Raw genomic sequence first — 16,106 nt, 5'->3', positions numbered from 1 at the left:
AATGTTTACACTCAGAGACGAGGACAGAAAGAAAGTTGGGGAACTTGCACGGCACTACAGCCCAAGGAAGCAGGGGGTATAGAAATCAGAGAACCTCCACTGGAAAAGCAGATGGAAGAACTAGAAAACAGAGAGGAGATCAGTGAAACCTGCGGCTCAGGGAAGGTGAAAGGGTTCTGACAGTGTTACCCAAAAAAGATGTTCACCACGTAGCTAGGAAGTCAATCCAAGTTAAATTATAAAGCCCAGAGTTGGGAGAGCAGAGAAGTGAGGTGCAGGGCCAGTAGTTCGGACAGACTTGGAGTTGAAGTGGACCTGAGTTCAAATCCTAACTCCACCACCGACTCATGCAAATTATGTCTCTAAGTATGTTTCCTTATTTGTAACAATAAAGGGGGCAAAATTTACCCGACCAGATTCTTGTGAGGATTAAATGAAATCATATGAATACAAAACTTACGCTTGGCACATCCTAACAGACCAGTATCTCGGTAGTGGGAAATCTCTGTGGAATGGGACAGATAAAGCAAAATTCAAGGCATCAGTGACTCGGCGGGTGGGTGAGGGTCAGGGAGGAGCCAGCGTGGCTCCTGGAGTTCTGGTTTTGGTGATTGGGAACAGAGCAGTACCACTCATCATCACACAGAGTAAAAGGCAGGATCAGCAGATGCTGGAGAGAGCTGGAGTGATGCTGCTGAACTGGGTTTTGCATCAAGCCTGTGCGGCTTACAGGTCTTCTGAACGGAGGTGCTCACCAGGCAACCGACACTCTTGGTGAGAGGTCCAGCTTGGCAATCTGGGTTTGAGAGTCACTGGCATAAAGGTGATGTTTCACCTTTAAAGGTTAGAAGAGTTGCCCTAGGGAGATAATAAGAACTTTCATCTTACCTAGGATCTGTGAACTCCTGAGAGTCTATCAATGAGCTTCAGGGAATCTGTGAACATCGTGAGATTATACACAGAATGGTGTCTCTGCATTTTCCTAGCTCTAAGCTTTCAGTAAATTTTCAAAGGAGTCTATGAGCCCCCAGTCTCATCTCAAAATCACAAACCACCAGTGCAGTGTGAGGCACCCCCTGGGGAATACAGATATTCAAGGAGCAGGCAGAGAAGAAAAAGGAAAAACACAGGGAGAGAGCAAGAGGCTCATGACTGAGCAGCAACTCCAAGAGAAAGACACCAAGAGACATCATCTAGATCAGAGGCGGCTGAGGAACTGATCAAGATAAGGACAGAATCCGGCAGCTGATGCCCCTGCACTGCCAGCCCTACTGCAAGCAGTGAGTTCAAGAGGGAAAGGCAAGGAGGCAGACACTGTCAATGGCACGAACCAATGGCTTTAACATTATTTCACAAAAATGGAAGGAAGGCTTTGCATAAAGGATCTGCCCCTTGGGAACAATGAGAATGCAGCAAACAAAGTTGTACGAATCCAAGTCTGTTTCAAGGGCACACAGAGGAGCCGCTTCAGCACCATGCATGGCAACCAGATCCCAGCCCATTGCATTAGGTTTCCATCAACTTGACACAGACCCCACGAAACAAGTGCTGGGAAACACGCTGCTAAGCGAAGGCATCTTCTCTTTGTGCTACGCAATAAAATCACCCAAAAAGAAGGCTCTCTGGCAGATTCCCGATGCGAGCATGTTTTAGATGTGTGCAAGGCACCTTCAGATCAAAGTCACCATCATTAAGCTCCAGTGAAGTCACCTTCAGACAAAAGTCACTGTCAGTAAGCTCCAGTTAAGCTCTACGTGTAGCTGATTTGTTAACAGTGCAGGCTTTGGGAGAATCTATTCCAGTTCTGTCACTTACTGTTTGCCCTGGCCAAGTTAATGAATGTCCCTGAGCTTGACTTTCCTCATCTGTGAAATGTGAATAGCAACACACACTGCAGGCTTGGCTGTGATTATTTAATGAGATAATATCCTTAAGCTCAATGCTCAGGGTCTGATACTCAGTTAAGCGTATTGAATGCTGGCTGATGCTACCACTATAGCACTGTAGAAACGTGTACCATATCCATAACTGTCACTTTTCTAGTAGCCACATTAGAAAAATCAAAAGGAGGCCGGATGCAGTGGCTCACACGTGAAATCCCAGCACTTCGGGAGGCCGAGGCAGGTGGATCACCTGAGGTCAGGAGTTTGAGACCAGCCTAGCCAACATGGTGAAACCCCATCTCTACTCATAATACAAAAATTAGCTGGGCATGGTGGTGCACACCTGTAATTCCAGGTACTCAGGAGGCTGAGAAAAGAGAATCGCTAGAATTCAGGAGGCAGAGGTTGCAGTGAGCTGAGATTGTGCCTCTGTACTCCAACCTGGGCGACAGCAAGAGACTCTTGTCTCAAAAAAAAAAAAAAAAAATCAAAAGGAATAGATGAAATTAATTTAAATATTTTACTTTACCCAAGATATACAAAATATTATCTATTCCATATATAAGGAATATACAATTATTAATGTGGCATTTTCTTTTCCTTCTACCAAATCTTTGAAATCTGGTAGTTTACACGTATAGCACACCTTGATCCAGACTAGCCTCATTTCCTGTGCTCAAGAGCCACATGTGGCTGGTAGTTACTGCACTGGATGGTGCGGCTGTAGACCTCTAGCTACCCCAGCAAGCAGAGGAGGTCCATAGTTCTCTCCCTAAGTATCACATTCTCCCACTACAGAAATCAGAAGTGCTCTTCTCATATAGAACTAAGTTAAATTCACTTGCTGAGAGTTTTTCAGCCCCTTCTACTTCAGTCTTCAGATTACTAAAAAGTAGACAAGCTGGGCTCAGTGGCTCATGCCTGTAATCCCAGCATTTTGGGAGGCAAAGGTGGGCGGATCACTTGAGGTCAGGAGTTCGAGATCAGGTTGGCCAACATGGTGAAACCCTGTCTCTACTAAAAATACAAAAATTAGCTGGGCGTGGTAGCAGGTGCTTATAATCCCAGCAAGTCACTCAGGAGGCTGAGGCAGGAGAATCGCTTAGAATCCAGGAGGCGGAGGTTGCAGTGAGGTGAAATCTCGCAGCACTGCACTGCAGCCTGGGTGACAGAGCGAGACTCCGTCTTTTAAAAAAAAAAAAAAAAAAAAGAATATAGACAAGTTCCTGTGATGCACAATACACGACCATTTTAGTGAGGATCCCTAAACACTAAGCACAGGGGTCTGTGTATTTATAGTGAAAAATGACCAGATGGCAATGAAAGAACTTCTAAGTGATAAGCTAGAGGGTGTCAAGGAATGACAGGGGTGGCATATGATGCTTTTAATGAAATGAACAACCTTCAAAATCACCGTGTGGCTAAGAACTGCTAAGAAAAAGCAGCACTTAGCCCAGTACTAGCCAGAAAGGCAGAAGAAGGGGAGGCAGGGAACACAAGCCTTCAGGGAACAGATGCACAAGTGACCTCTCAACCCACAAGGGTCACAGGCTTAGCAGGTCTGCAGCACAGATAAGCACCTCTGGCAGCACCAGCCATGACAGCATTGCTTTGGACGGTCTACGGCTTTACGTTCAAAGACAGCACAAGATGAAAGAGAAGTGATGTGATTTTAGGGGAAATGGGAGAAACTTCCTCATTTTCTGTAGTCAGAAGAGGAACTAATTTAATGCAAAATATATTTTTCCAAGTTTTCAATTTAAGGGGGTAATATACTTTTGACATGAGATATCGATAGAACTTTCACCGCATATATTAACATACTTTTCTCATGATCATTTGACTAACAAAATTAATATAGGGTTTCTGAGAGGTAGATTCAAAACTCTACAATTGAGAAATTTAAACAAAGAAACTGAAATGATTATTTTAAGTCATCACAAGGAGACCAATTCAGCAAACACGAGAAACCCAAAGTCTAACAGAGTCTGAGTCATTGACTCTAGTGGCAAGAACCCTTTGGCTGCCAGTCCCCAAGGTCACCCCATCACACTAATATATGTTATGTTCATAATGATCATGGTGCCCAGAAGAGACCCAATTATATCTGAAATACTCTGACTAGAGAATCCAAGAAAGTGCATAAACCAGTTCAGAAAGACAAAAAGAGTTATGTTTCAGTTTGGCCATGTTATTTGTTGGAGAAAAAGTTATATTTTGGATAGTGCAGAGTAATATAAACTCCAACAGAACTGGGCATCTATTGGTGGTGTAACCTTGCATATATTACTCAACTTACCTAAGTTTCACGGCCAGGCACAGTGGCTCAGGCCTGTAATCCCAGCACTTTGGGAGGCCCAGGTGGGTGAATCGTTTGAGGTCTGGAGTTAAAGACCTGTCTGGCCAATATGGTGAAACCCCATCTCTACCAAAAATACAAAAATTAGCTGGGTGTGGTAGCACATGCCTGTAATCCCAGCTACTCAGGAGGCTGAGGCAGGAGAACTGCTTGAACCCAGGAGACGGAGGTTGCATTGAGCCAAGACTGTACCACTGCACTCTAGCGAGAGCGACAGAGACTCCATCTCAAACAAACAAACAAACAAACAAAAACAAACTTCTCGAAGTTTCATCATCTATCAAACAGGACTGTCAATGTTGACTTTGCAGAAGTTTTGTGACGGTTAGGTACTATGTACATAAACGTCCTTCACATAGTGTCTGAAACAGGAGGTGTTTCATAAATAGTTGTATTGATCATAACAAGAGGAAATGATACCTTTATGTTTATTTTCTTGTCATGATAAAGGCATCATTGGAAAAAAGTTTTAATAAAAGACAGTAAAAAGTAAAGGACATTACACTGACTTCCTTTTTGAACCTGGGCATATACCAGGCATGCAAATGAGATTCATTTTCTCAATCTTTGAAACCATATGTGAATTTAAAAAGTTTTATTTTCCTAGTTTAATGAAACATGAAAAGAGATTGGTCTTGGATGCCTCTGCAAGTGACCTTGAAAAGTAGGCTGTGTTTTCACAACTTCGGTATTCACCCATGACAGATTTGGCATGTGAACAGAGGGTGGGATGTGGAGGTTAGTGAGAATGGAGTGAGTCGGGGTGGACAATGTGTGTTTTTCTGTGTCTATATGTGTATATGCTTTAAGTATTTTTTTTTTTTTTGAGACACAGTCTCACTCTGTAGGGTGGAGCCCAGAGGTGTGACTTCAGTTCAGTATGGCCTCAACCTCCTGAGCTCAAGCAATTATCCAACCTCAGCCCCCCAAGTAGTTGGGACTATAGGCATGTACCACCATGCCCAGCTAATTTTTTATTTTTCCTAGAGACAAGTTCTCACTATATTGCCCAGGTTGGTCAGAGCTCCCGGGCTCAAGTGATCCTGCCACCTCGGCCACCCTAAGTACTGCAATGGCAGGGATGAGCCACTGCACCTTATCTGTTTTAAGTCTTAATGTACAAAGATTTCCTCCCTCATGGTCTCAAAAGAACCCTCTCAAACTACCAGAGAGTCCTTTGGTAATGAGGAAAAGTTTACATCTGAAAAACTCATTCACACACAAAAACGATAGTATTATGATTTTTTTCCTTACAGCAGTTCCTTATATTTTAAGAGAGGGTGTTCCCTAAAAAGATACCTCAAAGAAAAATCTCTGAGGTCTAAGAAATGTAAACACAATTGCTATAAATATATTGATATAAGAACTTTGTGTTGTGGTAGTAGAATATGAGGAACCAGTAACAATAAAGGAGATAGAAACCTTTCTTAATACTCCTCAAATCAAACCCCACAGGTGACTTTTTACTACAGCTTCAGGTTAGTCTCATTTCAAGTAAGAGATTTCCTCACAGTTATGCAACTCCATGGTAATGTTGTGTGTGTGTGTAGACTTCAAGCAGATATACTGCACTACTGGATTCTCAGAAACATTTAGGATTCATCTACCAAACTGGAACTTGCACCTGCTTTGCTTGTGACTAGTTTGAAATTGTCAAAACAAGCCAGGAGTTATTCTACCAACACATTCACGGAAGAAACGTGGCTAAGTTTACCTTTCTTTGGTCTGGGTTTCACTGGCAGGGACTCCTTTCTTTCCATAGCTGCTTCTCTTTCTTTCCATCGTCGGATCTGTTCCTCTCTCATCTTGAAGAACAGGATCTGTTTCTGTTCTTCGCTGAGCTCTGCCAGTAGATCAGGATCTATGTACATCTCCGACAGTATCTGTTTCAGCATCTTTGCAGTTCTGGAGTCTTTTATACCTGTGGCAAAAGTTCCTGAAACTGGCCTTCAGGTGTCCCTCCACCTGTGCTGGCACTTGGGCGTGTCCACAAAACTTCCCGAACAGCTCACAATCCTGGCTGACTGGCGCAATAATTCTGCAAACTGGCTCCTGAGACCTGGCACCAAATGTCCTGTCCAAAATGCTGTTCACTGAACCTGCAGAGAGAAAGAGCCCGCATTCAGGCGGCGTGTTAAAATGTGTGAACGCTGGCTAGGACGGGTTAAAAAAAAAAGCCAGGAGGAAATACAGTATCACTTTTCATTTCGGAGAGAAAACAGAAGAAGAAAACCTGAGGCACACTTTCTTAAGAGTTTGTGTAACTTCTATCCTATAATTTCTAAAGATACTTTGTCAAAAAAAAAGAAAACAAACCCTAACTTTATACAGGTCAATCTCAGGGAAACAAAAAAAAGTTCACAGAGGGTTGTCCTGCTCCCAACTAAGCAAACACATTATTACCCCAGAGCCTAACAAACCACCAACTGTGTGGCTGAAAAAAGAAAGGAAAAAAAAGGTCACAGGAAGAAATTAAAAGGCTCTCTGCAAAGTACCTATTTCAAAAGAAAATACCATTTTTGAGATGTCACAGAGTAACTCACCCCAAACCAAACCAAAATAGAGCCATGTTCAAGGAAGAAAAAGGAAGAAATAAAAACTAGACCACCATGCAATTTCTGCCATTTCCCTAAAAAGTAGCATTAAATAAACATAATGATGTACTTTACTCTTCACAAAAGGATAATGTAATTTCCAGGCAACCTACTAGAGCCATGAAAATTAGGGCAGGTGCAAGAGAGAACATCCGTCTACATTCTGGAAAGTCACCGAGTTTTAGGTGTGCTTTTTCCAGATAACCCAGTTTAATAAAATCTAAATGGACAGACCAGATAAACTAGTGGGATGAAGAGGTCATTAGGTTCATAACAAAGGATCCTTGATTTATATGAGTTGACTGCATAGCTCCTTGAAAGAGAAACCATAAATCGAGTGTGCACAGTGGCCTCCTAGTGGTTCTCCTGGGGTTGGAAATCCCACTGAGGTTTCGTTCTACTTTCTACATTTCTATTTGGTTGGCTTAAAAATATCACCACACTCTCATACTTTTTCTCTCTATTTTTAAACAATTTCCAAGTCTCATAAACCATCATACTTTTGTAATCAGAAGGAAACTATGTAAGTATTTCTATTCTGGAAAACAAGACTTTGGATTCGATGTAATAAGATGTCAGGAAAAAAACTTACTACAACTTTTCAGAATCACATGTGTCCTAAGAAACTGACCAATAGACTAGGCATGGTGGCTCACGCCTGTAATCCCAGCACTTTAGGAGGCCGAGGTGGGTGGATCACGAGGTCAGGAGTTCGAGACCAGTCTGACCAACATAGTAAAACCCCACCTCCACTAAAAAAACAAAAAATACAGAAATTAGCCAGGCGTGGTGGTGGGCACCTGTAATCCCAGCTACTCGGGAGGGTGAAACAGGAGATCGCTTGAACCCGGGAGGCAGAGATTGCAGTGAGCCGAGATCACGCCACTGCATTCCAGCCTGGGTGACAGAGAGAGACTCTATCTCAAAAAAAAAAAAAAGAAAGAAAGAAAAGAAAAAATAAGAAATTGACCAATAATTTGTTGTTTATAGTAACACCTCAATAATCTTACCACCTTGCCATGTGCTCTCAAATATCTTGTTTCTCCATACTATGTTCAAACACTCTTAAACTTTAGACAAGTCACTTAGCTATATTATGGCCATCGTAGTGTTGGTTTCTCTTTGTTCACCTTGTCATTGATAAAGCTAGATTTGTAATGCTCCTCTCACCACCTGGGGGCCTCCTTCAGCTTCCTGTCTTCCTCCTCTTCCTTGCAAAGTTGTTCCTTGACGTACATCTGTCTTTTGAGATGAGCACGCTCAATAGCTAGGCTACCACAGAGTGGTGTGCATACGCAGCACTCAGATTCGCTGACTGTTCATTGCAAAGCCAGGCCCTTGATGAAACTACACCTATCCCTACTGACTGCAACCTATCATCTCGGCAGCATTCAACTACCTGAATTCAAATGGAACCAAATATTAAGAGAAAACTTTTAAAGGACTAAAAGTAACGTCACACCCCCTCCCAGGTCCCCTTGCTAACTTTGTATTTTGCATGGAGATACCCTTAAAGGCTTGAACAGTCAAAAAAATTGATGTCTTGTAATGATTTCTTGACTTTTTGTTTCTAGCAGCTTCTGAAAGGGTGGAGCCAATGAAATCCACAAGCTCCAAGATAAAGTGGTAAGAAACAACATGGAATGACTCCTTGACATTCCAGTAAATGTCTTTATGTTCTGTGGTTGGCTTTTGCAGAAATCACACGTGGCAGAAAATGAACAGCTCAGTTAGGGTTGAGACTTCTGCTCTGTTCCCCATTTTGAATGCGGTGAGTTCTATTCAAGGCGTGGGTAGAGCCTAAAATCTAAAACCCTTAAAGCGCCAAAGTCACATTCCTACTATCTCCCCCGCCCTGCATATTCCTGATAACACAGCTAACACTTCTTGTACCAGGCACCATCTTAATTAAGCACTTTACCTGTGTTAACTCGCTTAATCTTCATAATAACCCTTCGAGTCCAGCCCATCACTACGCTCATTTCACAGATTAGGAAGACAGAGCACAGGTCAGCAGCTGGTAAGCGGCAGAGCCGGGCAGTCCAGGTCTAAGTCAGCTTCACTGTAATCCACAGCACAGAGGCCTTTTTGTGAGTTTATTTGTGTGCCCAGAATCAGAACAGCAGGATGTGGTGCCATGTATGAAATTTCAGAATGGAAGCCAGCAAATTCCTGCAGCAACAGAAATGCTGAACTGATGGTGCTTGACAGAGGGCAGAAGCCTCATCCTGGTCCACTGTAGCTAAGCTTAGGGGATGCCAAGTGAACACACCCCAGCCAGGAAGGACAGAAAAGAACCGACTGCCACACTGGCCCAGGTGTGGACATTGTTTACCCACGTATTCACCAGACACCTAGTCCCCTCCACTTCCCCTTGCACTTAGTCATCCACTTCATCTCCACAATTTCCCCTTCCAAACAAACACTAAGAACAGTGCAAACAGCACAGCCTCTCACATGTGCAAGGAGGTTCACGGCACCTCTGTGATGAAATGCTCATACTGTTTCCATTTTTATGTTGTTTTGTTTTGCTTTTTATAGCAAACGTGGATTTCTAACATTAAAATTAACTAGTTCATCTTGAAGGAAAGACACTGGTTTCCTTGTGCCTCCAAGAATACTTGGGAGGCCCAGCCAACAACCATCTGTGGTCAGGTCGTTGAAGATGTGACCATCCTGCGGCTGCTGAATGGTACTGGCGTAAATCACCTGTCCCGTCACCCCCAACTCCCATCCCCTAACCCCCACCCCAAGGCTTTCTCAGACTCCAACTCAAGCTCAGCATAGTGCACCCAAGACACCCAGAGGCACTCCAGCCTCAACTCCCAGCTCCGCCTCTAATGAGCAGTGTGGCTGTCACCTCGCCTCCTCGGGACTCAGTTTCCTCATCTGTGAAATGAGGGCTGGTTCAGTCTGCGACTCCTAACGTGTGGGTATGTGACATAATCTACTGTGAAGTGAAGGAGCCTGGTGGAGCCATGGTAGAAGAAATAGAAATGAGGAAATTAACTAACCAGGGTTTTCCCACTTTCACTCCCTGACGAGGACAAATAATCATTGCTGATACAGATTCAAATGCACAGGACTTTCCCATACTATATCAAGGGCAGCAAACCTCCAGTTATTCAAGATCCAACAAAGGAATAGCTCAGCTAACACAGCACCTTTCTTAAAAGAGAGAAATGATAAGCAGCAAGCCCACACCTGCAATTTATTCTGAACGCCAATTGCTAAAGGATCAGAAAATCTGTTGTTTTCCATAATACCATAGATTTGACCTGACACCTTCACACTGTTCTACAATACAACTGTCTTTTGGATAACTCTGATACCTAAACAAAATAAAAAATTTAAAAGGCCTAAGATACAGCCTAAATCATAAAAATAGTAGGCCAGGCACAGTGGTTCAAAATATAATCCCAATACTTTGGGAGGTGGATGTGGGTAGATTGCTCGAGCTCAGGAGTTCAAGACCAGCTTGGGCAACATGGCAAAACTCCATATCTACACAAAATATAAAAATTAGCCAGGTGTGGTGATCCACACCTATAGTCCCACCTACCTGGGAGGCTGAGGTGGGAGGATCACTTGAGCTGGAGAGTTTGAGGCTGCAGTGGGCCAAGATCGCACCACTGCACTACAGCCTGGGTGACAGAAGGAGACCCTGCCTCAAAAATGAAAAACATTAGGTCGGTGCAAAAGTTAGTGTTTTTTTATGGCCAAAATAAATAAATAAATAACTGCGGTTTTTGCTGTAAAAACCACAACTACTTTTGCACTCACCTAATAAAATAAAAAATAAAAGTATCGTGGTATGGACAGTGTAACTATAACATTAACAATACAGCTTGAATTCTAATTCTTTTAAAACAGCCAGCTCTGTGGTCCAGCTTTGTTTTCTTATTCAAACTTTATCTTATTCATCTACCAGCAACTGAGCTGTTTTTGAGGATGAAACACATTACCAGACATGACAGCAATTTGGCAAGTTTTGTAAATATATACTATTCTTCAGAAATGTGAGGTTACTGTACACACAGACTTAGTATACACAGAAAATTCCACTCATATGCCAGATCTATGCCCCTGTATGCTTTCCACTTACTTATTCACTATTTTAAAATAATGGTACCCAAGTCGTTGTTTCTAGTAAACCAGCAATCAAATAAAAGCCTTTTGGGCGATGAGGAGCATCTGTTTGAAAGGGGGAGGTGCCACGCTTGCTGTTTCTCTAAGCTCCCTGGGAAGGCAAAGACAACTCAGAAAACCTACAAACTGTAGCTCCTTCCGGTGCCCGCGTAACCCCCGAGTCCAGGAGCGGGCAGGGGCACCGCTTGGTTGAGACCACTGGGCACCCGGTCTGGGTCTGGGCCAGCCCCGCCGCTGCAGCCCCAGGGAGGCGGCGCTGCACGGGCCTCCGCGCGCGCCCTGACCCCACTTGGGGGCGCCCCTGGGTGCCGGCGCGCGGGGAACGCGCTGCCGGGGTGCTGCGCCGGCTGCCACCCTTTCCCGGGACTTCCCTCTTGGAAGATCTCCAGGCGCAGGTCGAGGACGTGCTCCTGCTAGGAGTCTAGAAACTCCAGGCCAGCCCGGACCCTCCCGGGGCCTGCACTCCCCGCGGTTGGAAGCACGCGCCGCGTGTCCCCGCCGGATTCCAGAACTTCCCCGAAGGTCCTCAGCTCCGGCAGACCCTCTCCCTCGAAGATCCCCCCGCCACCCCTTGCAAGCCCCGAGACCCCGGGGACCGCCGCTCACCTAGCCAGCGGCTCCAGTCACCGGACACCGGACACCGGATACCCGCCGCAGCCGCTCTCGCCGCCCAACCCCGCACCTGAGCCCGCCCCGGGCGCCGCGAAGGGGTGGAGGCGGGGGTCAGGCTTCCGCCCGCCCGCTCTGGCCCCTGCGCCTCCCATGCACCCCTGCAACCCCCGAGGAAATTCCCTTCCCCCTACTCCCACTCCATGCACACTCTCGCCAAAGCCTCTCCCCAACCCCAGCACCTACCAGTGCTGGGCGCCCCTGGGCAGGGTGGCCCGATCACCCGCCACTTCCACTTGGCCGCCAGAAGCCGTCGGGGAAGAGAGGGAGGGAAAGGCAGAAGCGTCCCAAGCGGCGCAGGCGGGCTGAGCAAATACTCTGACCCGGACGCCAAACAGCTCCTGCAGCCGCCCGCCCGCGCCGCCCCGCCGCGCCCACATGCCGGGGTGACTGGCGGGGCGCGATCGCGGCCCCACCCGGGCGCCTGGAGGCTCTCCAGGGACAATCGTCGGCGAGGCTGCGTGGCCTGCGCATCTCGGGCCGCCTGGTCTGCGCGCTGTCCCCGAGCTGCGATAGTCCTGGGTAGCCTTGCTCCTCTCCTCTCTTAGTTCGTGGGACTGGGATCTGCAGTCTATGATCTCTTGGAGACTGCAGGACTTAGATTAAATCAGCAGGTCTGGGCCTTTCCACGTTTCAGAGCCCCGGGTTCCATGCGAGGTGGAGGGTAGGAGGGTGCGCAGGCCCCACTTGTTCACTCGGCTTGGGTGCCGCAGGCCAAGGCGGCTCTAGAGCTTTTTTCTTTCTTTCTTTCTTTCTTTCTTTTGTTGACATTAAGTAAATGATCAAACTCTTTGGCACTTGTCGGTACAGGTGTGGCTTTGTAGGACAAGATGAAGGACGGAAAAGGCTGGGAAGGAGACCGCAGTCAACACAGACGGGGAGAAAATGAAAGAAAACTGGGGGAAAAATTAAGATGCTGAAAGGAGTCTTGTGGATTGCAACAAGAACAGGTTGGATTGGGGCCTGGAGACATCAGGGAGGAGCTGCCAGTCCACAGTTAGAGGAAATCTTGGAGGAAAATTCAGCGGAAGCAGAGTGGAAAGGCATTTCCACTGGAGGGCATTTTCCATCCTAGAGGAGTATGTGGAAGAAAACCGCCTGCTTTGGTGAACCCCAGATTTTATGTGTTGGGAGAAATGTAATAAACAGTAAACACCAGTAGTCCTCTCCACAGACTACCTGACCTCTTCAGGAGCCTGACCTGCTGGGTTCAAACATAAAACGTCATTCCCCGCCTTCACAAACTGCAGAAGCTATGCAGAGTCACATCAAGCCTCGGGGTAGGCGGCATTATCAGGAAACAAGACCCAGCTATTTAGGAACCATTCCAGGGATCCCATCAGGGAGGAATTTCTGGTCTAAGGCTTAGTTCCTACTGCAGTTTAAATGATAGCCTATGGGGTGCTTTATGCTGGAGTGGGATTGGCCCCTGGAAAGCTACTATGGCGAGGTCAAAATGAATCCTAGCCCTGCATGGATGGATCGGTTAACTATACAGGGTGGTTTATCTGGAAAACTCCCACAGGACACTGTGACAGCCAGTTACCTTTCTCATACCCAGTCTCTCTCCAGGTCCTGACAAGTCCTTCCTTATAATAGCTCTGTCACTGTGCTACTAACCTCTGTACCTCAATTTCTTCCTCTGGATAGAGTGTCTGCCTCTGTAAGTTGTTAAGAGGGTTAAATGAGATACCACATGCAAAAGGATTAGAACAGCTCTTGGCATGTGGTGAGTGTTCAAACACATTTGCTCAGATCAGTTCATATCACATTAAGGTACTATAATTCCAGGTTCCTGCCATCTCACCCTAGGCTATGGGTTCTGCCCACCATGCCACCTACATTCCAAGTCATTCCCAGGGATCCCGTCTTCCTGGTATTCACACCCTTGCATAGCTCCCCGCCACTTTGTAAAGGTTGGTTTGCTTGACCAATAGAACCCGGCAGAAGTGATGATGGTATGCCACTTCAGAGATTAGGTAAGGAAACACCTTGGAGCTTCTATCTTGAAAGAATGTTAACAGCCCAAAGGAACACACACTACACACAAATAGCACAATCAACACAGAACTCAGACTCTTCCCCTTTCTCTCTGCTCCTTTCCATCCTTCTTGTCTCATGCCTCTTTCCTGTATGTGCCATGATCTCTTCTCTTATTTCTATAGTTTCTTCTCCATCGTCTTCACTTGGTCTCCCCTCACCTCTACCACATCCTCTTTTTGTTCTCTTTCTCCTGACTCCTGGAATTTCCTCTTTTAATTGGCATGGTCTGGAAGAGAAAAGGTAGATGTTTTTCCCTTAATTTCAAAAGTAGACAATACGAATTTTTTTTTTTTTTTTTTTTTTTTTTTTTTTTTTTTTTTTTTAGATAGAGTTTCACTCTTTTTGCCCAGGCTTGGAGTGCAGTGGTGTGATCTTGGCTCACTGCAACCTCCGCCTCCTGGGTTCAAGTGATTCTCCTGCCTCAGCCTCCCGAGTAGCTAGGATTATAGGTGCCTGCCACCACTCCTGGCTAATTTTTTTTTTTTTTTTTTTTTTTTTTTTTTTTTTTTTTCAGTAGAGACAAGGTTTCACCATGTTGGCCAGGCTCATCTCGAACTCCTTACCTCAAGTGATCTGCCCACCTTGGTCCCCGCAAAATGCTGGGTTACATGCATGAGTCACTGCACCCAGCCAAGAATGTTTTATAATGCTCTAAAAAGAATCGGGTGGCCTATTACTTGTGGGATCGTCAGTTACTTTTTCCCCCGCTTTGGGCCAGTACTCTCAGAAGAAAACATTTCCGCCCTCCATGATGTAGGATGTGTCATAGGGAGGAATGTGGGGAGGACTGCTGACAGGGGCTAACTACTCACTACTCACAGACATGGAACATGGTGGCACCAACACATGTGTTCAGGAATGCTCTGGTGCAGTGTTCACTGCCAGAACTCAAAGAGAAAAGCTAAATATCTGTTTATCGGTTACTAATATTTTTCATTTGTCATTTATTCATAGTAATGAATACCATGAAGCAAATAGCCTACATTTTAATGGATGTGTTCCTTGGCCTTCGTTTTAGAATGTTGCTTAGGAGCCCTGCTGCCCAGGACTGTCAAGTAAAATGGCATAGTATGGCACTTGTACAACTATGGGTGGGCAGAGGACAAGCGGGATATCACTATGTGTAAGGCGCCCCCAGAGCTGTGTAACACTGCCAGCCCTATTGTTGCCAGAAAGACAGGATAATCCACTTTGCACTTTTTCTAAGTTAAAGATTAATCTTTAATTTCTACAGACAATGAAAATTACCTTCATACGTTTTCTTTATAAAATAGAATATTTTTCCTGTCATATTTTATGATCAGCATCAGAAACGTCAACCACTTTTTAACTGTTAAAGCAGTTATTTACTTGTTTCGCAATGAAAGTAATGTACATATGAAAGAAAAATACAGAAACATTTAAACTTTACTAAAAACTGATCAAATCTCAAAATAAATCTCAATCAGTTCATCAGCCATTAAAAGTATATTGAGGGTCTGCTATGTTTTCAGCTCTCTGTGAGCAGTTAGATTTGATTTTGAACTATTTTCATTTGTGTATGGTTCTGTGTGGGCCTTTATTTCTTCATCTTCATAAACACCAAGATAAATTATTGGTCTTTACATTCATCTTTGAATCAATTACATTACTGTAATTTTTAATGTTTTTCCAAGAGTTACCTTTATGGAGTTCTTTCTTTAAAATCCACACTCTGAGTTGCTAATTAGACATTTCTGGTTTCATATATATATATATATATTATTTATTTTAGACGGAGTCTTGCTCTGTCACCAGGCTGGAGTGTGGTGGCACGATCTCGGCTCACTGCAACCTCCACCTACTGGATTCGAGTGATTCTCCTGCCTCAGTCTCCCGAGTAGCTGGGACTACAGGCGCGTGCCACTACGCCTGGCTAATTTTTTTGTATTTTTAGTAGAGACGGGATTTCTTCATGTTGGTCAGGCTGGTCTTGATCTCCTGACCTCGTGTTCCGCCCACCTCAGCCTCCCAAAGTGCTGGGATTACAGGCCCAGCAGTTTCTTACATTTCTGTAATACAGTGACAAGCAGCCTGTGGCTCAGAGAACTGCTGACTTAAAACTTACAGGTGAAATTGGACAGTCACTATCCAAATGATATGGGACATCTGCAGTGGCCTATGGTAACCAGTGCTTTTTGACGGGTCAAAGCTCTGAGAAAGAGCGGAAGCAAACTTTTTCTAGTATTCTGGTGTTCCTTGGATCTTCCCAGGCAGTTTTCAGAAGGTCTACTAGACTCATAAAATCAAATCTCATCTCTTTCTTGGACCAGATTCAGAAATGGGTTTCCATTTCCTAGCTTTTCTCTTACATGAAATATTTGCAAAAAGTGCACAAATCCCTTTTAGTTTTATAAGGAATTTTCTGCAAATGAGTACAGCGGTTCTCAA

General features: G+C 44.9%; 1 protein-coding gene across 2 annotated transcripts in view; it reads right to left on the bottom strand.

The window, feature by feature from the left end:
• The window catches only part of SH2D4A (SH2 domain containing 4A), an 88,338-nt gene extending 76,200 nt beyond the window's left edge, over positions 1–12,138 (bottom strand). Inside the window, exons 1-2 of one of the 2 annotated variants that reach the window (XM_030937631.1) lie at positions 11,841–12,138; positions 5,957–6,341 (exon numbers count right to left, since the gene is read on the bottom strand). In XM_030937631.1, the coding sequence (XP_030793491.1) occupies positions 5,957–6,137 (181 nt within the window). In that variant the 5' untranslated portion in view covers positions 6,138–6,341; positions 11,841–12,138. The remainder of the gene's footprint in view (positions 1–5,956; positions 6,342–11,840) is intronic. The other variant, XM_030937632.1, reaches the window with a different exon arrangement.
• Between the last annotated feature and the right edge of the window lie 3,968 nt (positions 12,139–16,106).

Source organism: Rhinopithecus roxellana, chromosome 9 (assembly GCF_007565055.1).
Source record: "Rhinopithecus roxellana isolate Shanxi Qingling chromosome 9, ASM756505v1, whole genome shotgun sequence".
NCBI lineage: Eukaryota > Metazoa > Chordata > Mammalia > Primates > Cercopithecidae > Rhinopithecus > Rhinopithecus roxellana.
Note: the sequence above shows the minus strand (reverse complement) of the source record. Positions and strands in the feature narration are given on the sequence as shown.